Here is an 18,438-nt window from a genome sequence, read left to right as displayed (position 1 = left end):
TATTGACTTGAAACTGAAACTCAACCATCAGCCAGAAAAAGGCTGAAACTGCATTATATATGTGCATATACACATTTAAAAACAGTGTACATGCAGTCCTAAACAATGCTATTTATGCTATATGCACATAGGAGATCATTATTGGCCATTATATATTAATGTGTAATATATATTATACATTATAATAATATAATGTATAATATATATTATACATTATAATAATATAATGTATAATATATATTATACACTAATATTGTATAATAATATACAGTATAATGTATAATATATGTAAATGTAAGAAAGAATGATCTCCAAAATAAGCAACAGCTGAACTGGCCACATGTAGGGCAGTTAGTGCATTATTTTTTAAGTGGAAGAAAGACAACATGTTTGCATCTACATACATCATTTTTAGAATAAAACAATGGGAGATGAGAAAGCACAGGAGATTTCCTTTTCACATGGTTTGTACTTTTACCAGGTATATATATATATGTTTGTATACATATATATGTACATATAACATACATACATATATACAAATATATATATATGTTTAAATCGGTAACTAAATGTATAAAAATACTAAACTAAATATATAACTAAATATATAAAAATATATGTTTAAATCGGTAACTAAATATATAAAAACACATATATACATATATTTCTTTAAATCAGTAACTATGCTAATTAAATTAATAACTTCTCTCAGAAAAGTCGCTCATTTTTCATCATTCACTGGTTTAAGAGTATCTCTTGCACTCATTGCTCTAGTCATTTCGGACGGAAGAGTAAAAACACACCCATGAAGATCCCTGCACCCATGAAGTCTGAAGTCCAGTGGGAGGAGGAAGATGAAAAACAGATAGAAAAGTAGATACAATGCTAGATGGCAATAAAGGCTCTGGAGAAAATATGGGGAAAAATATATGGGCTGCAGGCTATGTGGGCTGAGGTTTAAATGTTAGATAAGAACAAGCAGGAAGAAAATGTCCCAGCCAGAGCAAAGAACAAAGGCAAAGCCTCTGAAGAGAAAATATGCTGAAATATCCTAGGAACAGCTGGATAACAGTGTGGGGAGAGGACTGAACAAGGTCTCATGTCAGGAGATGAGAGCAGGGAAGGAACCTGGCGGAGCTGTGCAGGATCAACTGGTCAAAGACCAAAGGGGAAAACAGGAAAACCAGTCAGGAACTTACTGCAACAAGTGAGGCAAGATATATAGAACTTGCGTCCATGGAGGTGAAGAACATTTTGGATTCACACTTCTAGGAGAGTGGACAGATTTTGCGGGTGGACTGGATTTGAGGTGTGAAAAAAAGAAGAGTTAAGGATGAATCCAAAGATTATGGTCTGAGCAACCAGAGGGATGAAATTTACCAATTCCTACAATGTGAAAGACTGCAGGAGAAACAGGTTTGAAAAGGCAGATAAGACTAGTTATTTGACCAAATACTTTAAATTTGAGATGCTTATTTGATACTAAAATGGAAACATTAAGAAGGCAATTGGAGAAGCCCAGCATTTAGGCATTAAAGGTGAGAGGAATGTACTAAAGATATAAATTTGGAACAGTCAGAGTATATATATATATATATATATATATATATATATATATATATATATTTAAAGGCATGAGGCTGGATGAGAAACCACTCAGTGAGTCTATGTAGGTGGAGGAGAGAGAAAGTCTGAGGATTAGGCCCCGAGCCCAGCTCAGCAAAGAAGGCTGGGGAGGAATGGCCAAGCGGATGGAAGATTCCAGAGTGCTGCTATCTAGACACAAATTCAAAGAAGTTTTTCAGGCCAGGCATGGTGGCTCATGACTGTAACCCCAACACTTTGGGAGGCTCAGGCAGGTGAATTGCTTGAGCCCAGGAGTTCAGGACCAGTCTTGAAAACATAGGGAGACTCCATCTCTATTTAAAAAAAAAAAAAAAAAATTAGCCAGGCATGGTGGCATATGCCTGTAGTCCCAGCTACTTAGGAGGCTGAGGTGGGAGGTTGAGGCTGCAGTGAGCTGTGATAATGCACTGTACTACAGCCTGGGTAACAGAGCAACAACCTATCTGAAAAAAAAAAAAAAAGATTTTCAAGGAGGAGGTAAACAACTGTTATGAAATACTGCTAAGTCAATTAAGATGAGAACTCAAATAGGTTATGAGTCATTTGGCAAGAATGAAGTTACTGATGACATTGACAAGAGCAGTGTTTGAGAAATGATGGGACCAAAACCTGACTTGAGTGGATTCAAAGAGAGAAAAGAAAAAAGAAAATGAAGTAAGCTAATAGAGACAACTCTAATCAAGGAAATTAACAGTCAAAAGAAGCAGAGTATTAGGGTCCCAACTGAAGAGGGATTTGAAGTCAAGAGAGTTTTTTTTTTTTTTTTTTTTTTAAGACAAGAGAAATATTTGCTGATGTGAATCTTCTAAGAGAAAAAGAGAAATGAATAGTACAGGAAGGAGGAGGAGAACTGAATTGCTGAGATGGTGTCCTAATTATGTGAAAGGGAACAGAAACTAGTGTGCAAATGAAAAGATGACACATAGGAGCTTAGATAGTGCCATTCACAGCAAGAGGTGGGGCAGCAGATAATTAGAGCAAAGACTGTGTTGCTCATAGGAACTTCTCAGATCACACATGCTCTACATTGTAAGCCAAATGGTATCTCCTGTTGGCGACTACTCTGGGACACAAATGCTCCATCAATCAAGGAAAGTGGGTGTTTGTATCACCAAAAAATTAGTTCGTTTTCTAAGAAGTCCCTAATTCTTGTACAAAGAGTAAGGTATAGAGTAAACACCACTCCAATCCCACTTATCCTAAACCCATGGCTATCAAAATTCAAAAGTGAATAAAAACATTCTAACATCTTGAAAACCTCAGTGGAATTAAATGAGAAAGCACTGTATTTTCTCTAAGAAGATTTAAGAAGATACAGTCTCTTCAGAGGCAGACAGAAAAAGTGGGAAGATGAGGGCAGAGAAACAAAAGAGATCTAGCTATAAAAATGTAGAAAAATCCGAAATGCACTAGAACTAATGCCTTTACCAGAGAAAACTGGGTATGATACATAACGTAGAAAGAGAGAAAGAAGGGTTATATAATACTAGACACAAATGTTTATCCAGAACATACAAATTATTCCTATAAATTAATACAAACACCAAAACTTAATCATACTATGCATGACTAGAAAGTGTTAATATTTATCAAAATAAATTTTCTAGAAAAATATAAATTTCAAACATTGACTCAATAGCATAAAATCTAAATGACCTATAATTTTGGAATATACTAAGAGTTCATAAAATTCTAAAATTTCCAAAATTCATAATTTGTAATTCATAAAATATTCCAAAATTCAAGTTCTAAAACACATATTATTATTAAAATAAATGTAATTAATTATATTCAATATACTAATGAAAGATGTTAATAACAGAGAAACAGGGGTTTGGAGTGTATGGGACCTCTGTACTAGCTGCAATTTTTCTGTAAATTTAAAACTTTTTAAGTTAATTTTTAACAATATTTTTAAAAATTAATACTTTCTTGATAATCAATAATGAGTTAGAAAATAAAATGAACTACAAAAGTCTAATTATGCAAATAAGTACTCAGGAATAAACATAGCTAAAATTAGTGACCTAAGCAATAAAAGCAAACAAAAAACAACAACAACAAAAATCCCCAGAACTGTACTGATACATAAAACTAGGAACTACAAATAAATGTTCTTTTATAAGAAAAAAGTAAGAACTTGACAGAAAGTACTAGTGATATATTTTCATGTTTTAAAAAAAGGTCAAAGTTATTCAATGTTTTCTTATCTCTCATATAACTGCAGTTAGGAAGTGAGGGCTGCCCAAGATATGTGGAAATTATTCTAATGCACTGATCATGCAAGCACAGAGGTACCAATAATGAGATGATATGCACAGAAATCATTTTAAAGTAAGGTTAGTTGTTTATCATTTTCAACTAAAAACAGCTTTGTCCTTGAGATGAAAAACTGCATCTCTATATCAGTAATTCCAGAAAATACACATTATCATAAAAGTGATAAATTATATCATATCTTTAAAGTATATTTCCCCATATATAATACAAATAATCCTTATCTTCAGTTTCAAAGTGGATAAGGAGGTATATGTCTTCAATTTGTATCACTCCTGTTCTCTCACAGATATACTGTCAGATTAGCTGTAGCCAAATATTGATGTTTAAATAACTGTTATTTATACATTTCCAAAATGTAGGAATAAATCCTTTTCAAAAAGAACTGTTAAGTAGGTCAGTCTAAATCTTGAATTAGCCATACATTTTTGCAACTTCATTTTACTGTAAATGCTGATACCTTCCAAAGACACATTGCAAACACTCTTTTTAAATCACTGATTTTTTAAATCACTGAATTTTGTTATTTCAAAAAGTTTTCATAAAAGCATAAAATATCAACTTTTCATAAATATCACTGTAAAAGACTTTTGCATGAATTGAACCCACTAGCTATCAACAGCTAACATACTAAAGGGATTTGTAAGATAAACAATAATAAAATTCAAAGACAGGAAACACGTTCGAAAAATAAAGGTTGGACAAAGCAACATAGAGAAGGAAAATTCTAAATGGTTAACAGATATTTGGAGAAATTCTGATGAGTAAGTAGAGCCATGCAATTGAAATGATGATGAGTATGTGCTCTCAGCTCAGATTAGACCAACCCATGAAAATTCCACTCTTCATAAGTTAACTGTCATAAAGTCCATGAAATAAGTTCTTTAAGGACATTCTTTGCAGCACTGATTATGGCATCAGGGATCTGAACACAATGTAGGTGGCCATCACTAAGAAAGCAAATATGTAAATTGTAGTGGATCTATACTGTAGTATATATTAGTATACATACAGCAACAGGGCCAACAATTCTGTTGCTATCTTAGCAACAGAAGTGGTTAAGAGAATAAACTCTAGAGCACGATAGCATTTATGTAAATTAAAAAATGTCTAACAGCACTATGCATTTGACAAGGATATACACATAGGCCATTGTGTTTTGTTTGCTCTCAAGTCCACCTTTAGGCTGCATTTCCACAGGTCCCTTGCCAACTACCTTCCGGTTAGGTTTGACCAATGGAAGCACTGGTTGGACTTGAGGAAGAGAAAGAGAAAGAGAATCAAGGTATTATTTCCCTTCTTCTTTCCTCCCTTCTACCCCATCTCCCTTCCCCATCTCCCCTTCCCTTTTCTCTCTTTTCCCTCCTATTCCCTTATCTCTCTTTCTTTCTCCTCTCCTCTCTGTCTTGTGTGGGCATCTTTTAGCAGTTGCCATATCTTCTCCATGGTTGCAGCTCTTTACCAGACGTGTCCTATTTCTGTGGCCCTAACTCCTACAGAGCAACTCCTGACATGGTTCCAGAACCTGTAAGATTTCCCTGATATTTGGATTCTGCCGCATACCATCCCTTTCCCAGTGTCATTCCAGCCCCAAGCGACTGTAGTGATCTCTTGCTGTCATCTTCCCTAGTGGTCTCCTGCTACCACTCTCTGATGAGCTTCACCATCCTGTTTTCCTTCCCAACTTTTTAGCCACTGGATTAACTAACTCCTTATGTTTATTTTTTTTACCTGAGATACTAGAGTGGTTTGTTTTCTGATTGGATTCTAACTGATGTAGTATCAGATATTGGGAGTGGTTCCAGGCAACACACCGTAAAATGGTATACTGAGATTGGGCGGTTCATCTGCTTAACCTTAATAAGGTGGTAACTTCTTTACAGATGGAAACCGAAATAATGGTATTCTGTGACAGGCAGAGGCATTATGGGCACAGCACAAACACTCTTCATAAATAATTTCTTTTTTATTTGCTAGCAATAATCCTAATCATAGGCTAGAATAAAACCTAATTATTCTCCTGGAATAATAAGTTAAAGGTTCCTTTTTAGTAACACTGTCTCCAGTTCTATTCATATATTATACATTACTGCACATTTTCAATCATATTTTCCTCAAATTTTCAACAAGAAAAAAAATCTCTTAGGGAGTCTACTAGTAAAATGGTAATGTGAGTGAATACTTTTGCACAAACACAATCATAACCAGTGCCTAACAGAAATAGGAGAAAAACAGTGAAAAGACCAGAAACTTGGAGTAATGCCATCCCCACGTGAGAAATGCCCAGCAAATTTTGCACAAACAGAGCAAATGGAATCAATCTTAAGGGGCCCTACAGGATGGATGCAAAACTCTCCATTCTATGAAAGAGATAGATGCTATAATACAAGTCAACCACTGCTGACACCTCTCAAAATAGGAAGCAAATGAACCCTAAGGCAGAGAGGACACGCCGGATTGGTCTGGCAGGGCTTCCTCCCTCAGCAGATGCTGCCTTCTTCTTGACCCTGGACCCACCATCCTTAGGTCAAGTTCTCTCAGAAGCAGACCCTGAGTGCAGACAAGGGGCAAATAATGTATTCGGAATTGTTCTCAGGAGGAAGCAATAAGAACAAGTGAGAGGGGGGTAGATAGGAAAAGAGAAAAAGCCAAGCAAGGGTGCAAATCCAGGGAAAGTTCTAGTTTCCACCCCATCTTGTAGGTAAAACTGGAGCATGCATTACAACTTAGAATTTGTACAGACTTGAAACAGAGTAGCTAGGCCACTGTACCCTCACACTAGTGACACCTAGAGAGTGAAGGGAAGATAAAAAAACTGCCAAGTACTTACCTGCACTCCCCAGGAAAGAGAAAGCTTATTTGTCTAAGGACAAGCTACTGAGGGTCTCAAGTGGAGCTGATAGCAGCCAAGGGTGCAGAAATGGGGATGGGAGCAAGACCTAGGAAAGGGGACCCAGGGGAACAGGGTGGAGCACTAGCAGAGCTCGCAGCCCTCCCCTCCAGCGGGCAGATCTCAGAGCTGCCGACTCTAAAGTAGGGTCAGTGTGGAATTCTCTTTCTTTCCTCTTCTTAATGGGAGAAATTGTTCACACATCACACTAATTTCCAAAAGAAGAACAATTTCCACTCTTGCTTGTATATAATATTGAGGAAAACAAAACTCCATCTATAGGAATAAAATAATAAATCTTTGACAATTACTGATTTATATTCACAACAAAATTCAAAACAACACCAAACAAATAAAATGAAAGCGACTGGTGATAAAGAGGAAATAATACAGAATCAGTAAAGAATGTGGCCAAATTAAAAATACAATGGGAACATTAAATTTAAGATGAAATCACGAAAACAATTCACTCAGTGGAGCAGAAGATAGATTGGAAAAAACATATAAGGTTTTCAGATATGAAGGATTAAAGAATTAGAGAAATGAAAAACATGGAGGACAAAAGAGTTAGATCCAACCAGCATATTGGGATTAGCAGGTAAAGAAGGAATAATCAATAATTACATAAAATGTACTTGAGGTGAATTAAGACTCAGGTATACCATATAGAAATAAATATAGAAAAAATAGTATCAAGGAGAAGAAGAAAAAAACAGTCCAAAAAGTACACAGCAAAACACAAACAAATCAAAACAGATTCCTTGCAAATAAAAAAAAGTTAAAATACTTCAGGCACAAAATGAGAAGTTTCTAAAGCATTTTTGTTTTTTGTAGGAGGAGAACTATCATGACCTCGCTAATTTTACTTGGACAAGTTTGTCTCATTCACAAAACAAAAAGTCATTATCAGGTATGAAAAAAGAAAACATAACCCTTGGGTTTCCTTGGTTTCCAAATTGTTAAATATATAAATCAACCAATACAGATGAAAGAAAGAGCAGATGAGTTGTGACGCTAAAGGAGTTGTACTGAACATTAAAATAATCTAACCATGAGTTAAAGTGAGTGTTAAAATATTTATAAAACCATGCCAATGTAAAAAATCTTTAAAGAGATATTGTGAAGGAAAAATATCTCCCTTACATTCAAGATTATATCAAAAAATAAGTATCAGAGGTAAGATTACATAAAAGCATGCTTCAGTATCATCTTACACAGATGGGGTTTGGGTGAGTAGAGATTAACCAGCCCAATTTCATTCCTAATCCTAAACAAAGTTCAGACATAAGGATTTCCTTTTCTTTTAACCACCATTAAAATAAAATCAAATTAGTACATTTCAAATCACTAAAATGAGAAAAAAGCCATATGGCAGAATATGTGGGGAAGGAGCAAGAACACATACAACTATAGGCGGAAATATTCTCCATACATTACAAATTATTCCCTTATGGCTTATTTAATGAGTTGAAGACAGTCTCATGACTTAACATTAAGGTGCATAGCTATTTATAAAACTCATTGTCAACTTTATAAAAATAAATCATATGCACATAGAAAACAGAAAAAACACCATGCCATTTAGCTTTCTCATTACAAGAATTGAGAAATTCCTTTTCTTATTACATATTTATATGTCTGAAATTATCAGAATAAAAATATTTTAAACATTTATTTTTTCTTGTCCAGCATTAAATCAGTTAGAATATGTAATTTCTATTATGCATTAATTAATTTAAATAGAATGTATTATGCAAAGACAGAAAACAAGTGACTAACTTTAAAAATGAAAGATTTTCCTGTATTTTATAAATTTGAAAGAACAACTATGTTTCCTATGTGAAAACAAACAGTAGATGTATATTCTCTGACATGCCTAAAGGAAAAACATGCAGACATCATAGTAACATGTGTGTCAGATTAAAGATGCCCATGATTTCACAAGGTGCTGTCTATGTTCCTGTCCCTTGATTCTGGATGGGCTCTTCAACTGCTGTGATCAACAGAATACAATGAAAGACTCACTATGTCTTTTCCCAGTAGCTTCTACATCCTGTCTCTTGCAACACTTGCATTTGCATCCCAGTCACCATGTTACAAGAAGTCCAAACCACATGAAGAAGCTATGTGTCGGACAGGCACTCTAGCCAAAAGCTTCAAGTGAGTCCCGAGATGACACCTGCATCAACTGCTAGCCATTTGAATGTCCAGCATCGTGTGTATCCAACCCAGTGAGGCCTTGATTTGGCCCCAGCCCCACCCACACATGACTGCAAATCATGGGAGACTGCAAGCAAGAAGTGCCCAAAGAATAGTGAGAGATAAATTTTTTTAAGCCACTAAGTTTTAAGATTTTTTTTTAAGTTGACACTAGATAACTGGAACAATATAAGTAGATACAATTGTGTGTGTGTGCATGAATGTGTGTGCATGCATGCATGTGTGTCTGTGTGTGTGTGTGTGTGTGTGTGTGTGTGTGTGGTAGTAGGTAGGAAAAACCATTTTACCAAGTAAATTTTGGCAAGACTTATGATAGGGTCCTTTGTTGTAAACAGCTATCAGCTGAAATATGATAGCAACACTGTTCCTTAAAGATTCAGCAAACAAATACACTATTATAATCTCCATGTTCAAAGACAGAAATATATTGCATTAAAATTGAATCTCAGAATCAAAGAGAGAAATAATTATATCTAAGGAAAACCCAAAATATATATATTTACTGAGTTTCTACTACATGCCAAGTACTCTTTTGGGTTTTTTAAATGTTTGTGTCTCAGAAACTTGTCAGTTTCTTAAAATCTATAAAACGAAATGTTATGTTTCTGTTTCCATAAGTTATATTGGCAATAAACCATCTTTCTTAGAATGCAAGCTTCTTTAAATACCATTATCAAGATATTTAGCACTTTTGCTCAGAACTGACAAACGAACACGCATTTTGCTTAAGGCATAGTGCACAGCTAATTAATATTCAAAATAATAAATAAAGAAATAAAACTAACCTGGGCCATTTAAATACTGCGTAAGTGAACAGTGTAGTCGAACAATTATAGGTTCTGTTCGAATTACTTCCCAAGCCACAGCAATCTCCTCCTGCACAAATATATTTAAAAGATGAATTAATCATCTTTTAGAGTTCAAAATGAAAAAAAACACACAAACTTTTAAAACTTGTGTTCACAAAATGCATATAACATGAAGGCCTATAAGTTATCTCAAAACCCACTGTTGTGTGAAAATATTGGCCTTCTATGTATGAGAACTAAAAATGAACACTTAAAATATAATGTATTGCAAAAGCCCATAAATTTCAGAGACCATTAGAAAAACCAATGCAAATATATATGTTTATAAAATCGCCGCTTCTTTGACAAGTCACAGCAATTCTTCACAAAGCACCTTAACAGTCAATATGTAACTAATAGTATTATAAGACAACTGAAAATTAAATTTCCTCAAAAAATAAAATAAATGTATTTTAAATGCACCATTCATATTACATAAAATTGATACTTACATCAAGAAAGCTAACATCAATATGCAGATCAATATCTACATCATCAATGGCTCCATATTCCCTGAAAGCAAAAATTAACATTTTTTTTTCATTTTAATGATGCTTAAAAGATGGTGTGTGTTAGGTTATTTTATTTAAAATTTTAAATCACTAATTCTCATCCTTGATTTTGACAAATAGCTCACATCTAACTGTGGATATGAAATAATTAATAATCTAGTTGGCCTGTCATTTTTCTGTTTATACCACAGATATCTTTCTATTGTCTTGTACACGCACATGCATACATAAAATCAAGAGTTGCTTGGTTCATAGTTTTAAATATTCCCTGTTTTCTGTGGCAAATAGTCAATCTTCCCATATGACCGCTTTGTTTTCACTACACTCTCTGAGGATAAGGAGCTGCTTCTGAAGACAAGAAAGGAGTTTATGACACGAGGAAGGAGTATAGGGAAGACACACAATAATGCGCCCATAATTTTTCCTTCTAGTTAGGCATCAGTGGTTCAGAAACCAATCCAAGTGTTCTGCCACTTAAATGTCAGTGTTTTGACAGGCAGCTCTAAAAGTCTGATATTAAAAAAAAAGAAAAAGGAACTGTAGTATATTCTACAGGAAGGAATTAGGAAGAACAACTTTTGTACAGCACAGGTACTGTCACAAACCAGCATACTTCTTAAGCAAATTAAAGAATATAAAAACAAGTTTGAATATTCTCCATATATACACATCTGTATTTTTGATATTCTTATAAAATTCTGAAGTTACAAATGCTATGCATAGTGAGAGATAAAAACCACAGAAATAACTGAAATGATAAAAGTTAATGACCAATATTTACTCAGCACTGATATGTCAGAAATTGTTCCAAAGATCTTACATACATGTAATAATTTAATACAGTACTCACAAAACACCTAAGGTACTACTGCCATCTCCGCTTTACAGATGCATAAATTGAGGCCCAGAGTACTGAAGTAACTTATCAATCATCACTCTGTAGCAGAGCTGAGGCTTGAATACATGTATTTTAGTTAATATTCAAGAAACTAGCACTTTGTGTTGGAAACCAGGTCAAGCATTAATGGATGATCTCATTAGGTCCTCATCACAGCCTTGTGAGGTGGATAATATTACAACATTCATTTTGCAGATGAGAAAACTAAGATTTAAAGATGGAAAAAAAGTTGCCAAATGAAAAATAAGTTAGTGGGGAAGTCAGGAAGTGAATATATGTCCAACTCTAAAACTGTAAAGTATGGTATCTGGCATATAGTTAAGTACTCACTAAAAATTTATGTCTATTATGTATTCAAGTAATAGAATTATAATACATAATTGTGGCACTTTTATAGAGTTCAGAGAAGAAACTTTTAATGATTGAAAAATTTTATGTGATTTAATGAATAAAGGAATCTACGGGATCTTTTTCTTTCTAATATAAATGACAAAAAATCAAAGCATATTAGAATATAAAGTAGCCTCTGTGCTTTCTCCATTCTCTCCTTTAAAAATACATTAAAACATTGAGCACATTTTCAACTTTTATGAAATTATACTCTTATTCTTTCGTGGTAATATCTTTAAATGTTACATAAAGAAAGGGATAAAAATGATTCGCATAGGTATTCCTTTTTAAAGACCATCAAAGCATCATAACATCTGTGCTTTGCAAACTATTTTCAAACTATTCTAAAAATCTGAAGAGGAAGGAATTCTTCCAAACTTGTTTTATGAGGCCAGCACTACCCTGATACCAAAACCAGACAAGGAAACAACAACAAAAAAGAAAACTACAAGCCAATATTCCTGATGAACACAGATGCAAAAATCCTCAACAAAATACTAGCAAACTGAATTCAATAGCCCGTTAAAAAAATCATACACCATGAGCAAGTAGGATTCATCCTAGAGAGTGCAAGATGATTCAACATATGCAAATCAATAAACGTGATACATCACATTAATGGAATCATGAAGAAAATATTATGATAATTTCAACAGACAAAAAGCATTTGATAAAATTCAACATCACTTCATGATGAAAACTCTCAACAAATTAGCTATAGAAGGAACATAGCACAATAGAAGCCAAATTTATAAACCTACAGCTGACATCACATTGAATAAGGAAAAGCTCAATGCTTTTCTTCAAAAATATGGAACAAGACAAGGATGCCTGCCTTCACCACTCTTATTCAACCCAGTACCGGATGTCCTAGCCAGAGCAATCAGGCAAGAGAAAGAAATAAAGGATATCCAATTAAAAAAGAGGATGTCAAATTGTTCCTGTTTGTGGATGACATGATCATATATATATAAAACTCTAAAGGCTCCACCAAAAAAACTGTAAAACTAATAAACAAATTTAGTAACATTGTGGGATACAAAATCAACACACAAAAAAATCAGTAGTTTCTGTACACCAATAATGAACTATCTGAAAAATAAATGAAAAATCCTATTTACAACAGCTATGAAAAATAAAATATATAGGAATAAATTAAGCCAAGGAGGTGAAAGATTTCTACAACAAAAAAATAAAAAATTAATGAAATAAATTCAACAGGACACAAAAAATGAAAAGATAATTGCTTGTTTATGGATGGAAGAATATTATTAAAACATCCATACTCCAGCCAAAGCAACCTACAGATTCAATGCAATCCCTGTCAAAATATCAATGACATCCTTTATAGGAACAGAAAAAAAATTCTAAAATTCACATGAAAGCACAAAAGATTCCAAATAGCCAAGGCACTGAGCAAAAAGAACAAAGCTGGAGATATCACACTACCTTACAAAGCTATAGTAACCAAAACAGCATGGGACTGGTGTAAAAATAGACATGGAGACCAGTGAAACAGAACAGAGAACACAGAAATACATCCATACACTTAGAACCAACTGATTTTTCAACAAAGGCTCCAAGAACACACCTTGAGGAAAGGGCAGTCTCTTCAATAAACGGTGCTGGGAAAACTGTCCCTGCACATGCAAAAAAATGAAACTAGACCCCTATCTTCATATACAAAAATCAACTTAAAGTGGATTAAAGATTTAAATGTAAGACCCAAAAATATAAAATTACTGGAAGAAAACAGGGAAAATGCTTCATGGCATTTGTCTGGCCATGGATTTCCTGAATAAGAATTCAAAAGCACTAATAACACAAGCAAAAATGGACAAATGGGATTACATCAAACTGAAAAGGAAACAATCAACACAGTGAAGAGACAACCTACAGAATGGGTGAAAATATAACTGCAAGCCATGCATCCCACGAGGGGTTTATATCAAGAATATATAAGGAACTCAAACAGTTCAAGAACAAAGACAAACAAACAAAGAATCTGATTTTAAAAGTGGCAAAAGTCCAGGTGTGGTGGCTCATGCCTGTAATCCCAGCATTTTGGGAGGTCAAGCCGGGCAGGTCTACTGGGTCAGGAGTTCGAGACCAGCCCAGCCAACATGGCGAAACCCCATCTTTAATAAAAATTCAAAAAAATTAGCCAGGTATGGTGGCACACGCCTGTAGTCCCAGCTACTCGGGAGGCTGAGGCATGAGAATCGCTTGAACCCAGTCGGCAGAGGTTGCAGTGAGCTAAGATCGCATTATTGCACTCCAGCCTGGGTGACAAGAGTAAGACTCTGTCTCAAAAATAAAAATAAAAGGCAAAAGACCCGAATGTGCATTTCTCAAAAGACATACAAATGGCCAACGGGTACATGAAAAAATGTTCAACATCACTAATCATCAGGGCAATGCAAATCAAAACCACAGTGAGATACCACTTCATTCCAATTAGAACGGCTGTTAGCAAAAAGATTAAAAAATAAAAAATGCTGATGTGGATGTGGAGAAAAGGGAATCCTTTTGCACTGCTGGTGGGAATGTAAAGTGGTATAGCCATTATGGAAAACATATGAAGGTTCCTCAAAAAATTAAAAATAGAACCACCATGTGACCCAGCAGTTCCACGATTGGACATTGAACCAAAGGAAATGAAATCAGTCTGTCCAAGAGATATCTGTGTCCCCATGTATACTGCAACACTATTCGCAATAGCCAAGATGCAGAATTAACCTAAGTGTCCATTAACAGATGAATGGATAATGAAATGTGGTACACACACACAATAAAATACTGCTCAGCCATAAAAAATGAAGGAAATCCTGTCATTTGCAGCAACTGGATGAACCTGGAGGACACTGTGGTAAGTAAAGTAAGCCAGGAAAAGAAAGACAAACACTGCATGATGTAAGTCATTTGCAGAATCTAAAAAAAGCTGATCTCATTGTAGTACAGAGTAGATTACCAGAGGTTGGGAAGCATAAAGGGAAAGATGATGAGGAGGAGAAATTGGTCAACGGGTACAAAATTACAGTTCAATAGGAGAAATAAGTTATAGCACAGTAGAATGACTATGGTAAACACTAGTATAATATATATTTCAAATTAACCAGAAGAAAGGATTATTGATGTTCTCACCTTCTCACCACAAAAAGATCAATGTTTGTGGTGATAGATATACTAAACACCATCATTTGATCATTACACAATGTATATATGTATTGAAACATCACACTGTAAACCACAAATCTGTACAATTATTATGTGTCAACTAAAAATAAAATTTTAAAAATTGTGTAAAGCATAGTATCTGGCACTAAATAAAAATTTCTATCTATTGACTACTCAAGTAATAGAATATAATCCCTTTTATAGGGTTCAGGGAAGAAATTTGTACTGATTAAATGGTTTTATGTAATTTAATGAGAAAAGGAATGTGGGAGATTTGTTTGCTTTTTGATATCTATGACCAAAATAATGTCAGCATATCCAAATATAAGGTAGCCTGTGTGCTTTCTCAGTCCTCTCCTTAAAAATATATTAAACCATTGGTCGGGTGCAGTGGCTCATGCCTGTAATCCCAGCACTTTGGGAGGCCGAGGTGGGTGGATCACTTGAGGTCAGGAGTTTGAGACCAGCCTGCCCAACATGGTGAAACCCCATCTCTACTGAAAATACAAAATTAGCCAGGCATGGTGGCAAATGCCTGTAGTCTCAGCTACTCGGGAGGCTGAGGAAGGAGAATTGCTTGAACCCAGGAGGTGGAGGTTGCAGTGAGCCAAGATCGTGCCATTGCACTCCAGCTTGGGCAACAAGAGCAAAACTCCATCTCAAAAAATAAATAAACGAATACATTTATTATATATATGTGTGCATATATGTGTGTGTATATATATATATATAGAGAGAGAGAGAGAGCACATTTCCATTTTTAAGGAAATCGCACTTTTTATTCCTGGTAATATTTTTATAGATTACATAAATAAATGAATAAATATTTACATAGGAATTAATTTTTAAAAACCGTCAAAGCATCAATAATGTCTGTACTACATGATAAACATTAATCTGAAAGGATAAGATTATGTGCAAATTTCGATAAGAAAGTATACAGAAACTATGACAAGAATAAGGGCCAAGCAACTGAACACTTTCATGTCTGCCTCTAGTTCAGGGTACAGCAAGCATTTTCTGTGAAGGTGAAGACAGTAAATATTTTAGGATTTTCAGGCCACATACAGTCTCTGCTGCATCCAGCTTTTCTTTTCTTTTCTTTCTTTCTCTTTCTTTCCTTCTTTCGTTTTCTTTCTCCTTTCTTTCTTTTCTCTTTCTTTCTTTCTCTTTCTTTCTTTCTTTCCTGTTCCTCCCTTCCTTCCTCCCTCTCTCCTTTCTTCCTTTCCTTTTCTTTCTTTCTCTTTCTTTTTCTTTCTCTTTCTTTCTTTCTTTTTCTTTCTTTCTCTTCTTCTTTCCTTCTCTCTTTCTTTCTCCAACCCTTTTAAAAAGCAAAACCGTTTATAGTTCACAGATCTGTTCAAAACCAACCTCACAGCCCAGTGGTCATAATTTGAATGACCCTGAACACTGGCAAATATTTAATAAATAAAACTGTGAGGCATGTAAAAAGAAAGAGCCACTAAACTGAATGATGAGGAAAGATGATGAATGATGTTCAAGAAAAGTTTCAGGAGTGTGAAGGGGCCCTGTCTACAACCACACTTCGCTCACAGAAGTTAATCCTAAGAGAATAATAACAAATATATTCAAAGTCTTACCTACAGCCATGTGTGTAAGAGCAGAAATTGAGAAAATAGATATAGAATAATAAGGAAACAGTTAAGTAAACTATAGCATGTTGACAGGAGAAAAAATTGCCCATTAATGAAGGAGTCGATACAAAAATATTCATATCCTGAGGGAAATGTTGCAAATATACTGACAAGCAGATTACCAAAAAAGCACGGAAGCTAAAATGATATTTTTAAGAAAATAGAAACAGGAAAATCAAGAGTAAAAACAGTACTTATATATCAACTCTAAATTGTGTGTAAACTTATTTTATGAAAAATGTTATGTATTTTCTAAAAACATATGCCTACTTTTTCTGATTAAAAAGGTAATACAGGCTCATTATATAAAATGTGACAAATTTTTAAATGCACAAAAATAATCTGTCTTATCACCATACGGAGATGATTCTTTTTGCTTATATCTCATTCCAGTCTCTTCCATGTATACAAGAATTATACAGTGTAATATATAAAGATTGTGGTACTGTTCTTTCACTTCTTCTATCATCAGCTGTTTTTCCCATATTGCATTATATTTTATATAATACAATACATAATTTTATAATATAAAATATAATATAAAATTATGGATTTTGTGTAATATAAAATTTTATAATGTAAAATTTTACAATTTTATACATAATTGTATAATAAAATACTTCCTTTTTATTTTTTTACACTATAAATATTGGTAAACAGCAACTGGGTAAAAAAAATCTATGTGCATCTGTCTTCTCTTAGAATCACTTCTTGAATTACTGGGTTAAATAAACATCGTAACCATATTTGGGATTCTTGATGTATGTTGTTTAATTACTGTTTTAAATGGTTATAGCAACTTCTAATTACACCAGCCAGGTTATCACAGTGACCTTTTCCTACATTCTCATCATCATCAGACATTTTTTTTCTCCCATCTTTGCCAATTTTATGGGAAGAAAACAACTGTTTTTTTTCTTTTGAACTTATTTACATTGGCAAAACACTGGTATGTTTACAGGCAGGAAGATTAAAAAAAAATCAGTACGACCCTTATCTACAACTGTTTTCTCCATAAATAGTTTTTCAGATTACTTCAACAGAATTTACCATAAAGGAATAATCAGAATGTGCATAACCTCTTGTGAATTTCTAAGTATTTTGTATATGATTTCTTAAATGACGTTTTGGTTAAAAGTATCTTCCCAATTTCTAACACTCCAAAAAAAGGAAATAAAAGGTTGCAAGTGTTCCTCTTCTTCACCATAGCAGAGCATGAATAAAGAATTTTAAGGAGGCAGAGGCCCTAAAGGTTTGCAATTAACTGGATTCTGCAGGTGTAGATCTATAAATAGTTATACTTTTGTCTTTGTATGCCAGATTTCAAAGAACTCACAAATGACGCTGTGTATATGCAAACCCATTTCCGTTGTGATGCCCTTTTTATATAATGCCAGTAATTTCATATTTCCCACTGAGAGATTACAAAGCATGATTACAGTTTGTCCAGATGCAGCGACCCAGTCATCAGGATTGCTTCTATATCTGAATAACTTTCAGTGGCCCAGGATCTCATGAATAGCAAATGCAGAATCAAGTTGAATGCTTGAAATATGACTACAACTTGAATTGTGAAGCTAGATATCTGATTGTGTCCTGAATGCAGTATTCGGTATATAATAACTCAAAATAATTTCACACGCTGCCTATATTTATTCACCGTGAAAAGATCACATCAAATTGATGAATTCGAATAACATGAGGGAAACAATATAAAAATGATCTAATGAAATTGCTTCATCCTGGTGTGAAAAGAATGCCTCCACAAATGTTCTTTCCCGACATGTAGTGACACTTAAATTCAGGGTGAGCTACTCTTTTAATCTACATTTCCTGAAATCTGGTAATTTGATTTTGGATATTTAAATGTGACTTAGTTCATTTAAACATATACATATAAAGTTTTTTTTCTCAATGAATATGGACTTTTGAGCCACTGTGT

General features: G+C 34.2%; 1 protein-coding gene across 2 annotated transcripts in view; it reads right to left on the bottom strand.

Annotated features, from left to right (window-relative positions):
- The window catches only part of PARP8 (poly(ADP-ribose) polymerase family member 8), a 185,068-nt gene that overhangs the window by 57,895 nt on the left and 108,735 nt on the right, over positions 1-18,438 (bottom strand). For both annotated transcript variants that reach the window (XM_030815760.1, XM_012507863.2), the window contains 2 exons: positions 10,317-10,377; positions 9,802-9,892 (listed from right to left, as the gene is read on the bottom strand). In XM_030815760.1, the coding sequence (XP_030671620.1) occupies positions 9,802-9,892; positions 10,317-10,377 (152 nt within the window). The remainder of the gene's footprint in view (positions 1-9,801; positions 9,893-10,316; positions 10,378-18,438) is intronic.

This window comes from Nomascus leucogenys, chromosome 7b (genome assembly GCF_006542625.1).
Source record: "Nomascus leucogenys isolate Asia chromosome 7b, Asia_NLE_v1, whole genome shotgun sequence".
NCBI lineage: Eukaryota > Metazoa > Chordata > Mammalia > Primates > Hylobatidae > Nomascus > Nomascus leucogenys.
This window is presented reverse-complemented; position numbering and strand designations above follow the sequence as displayed.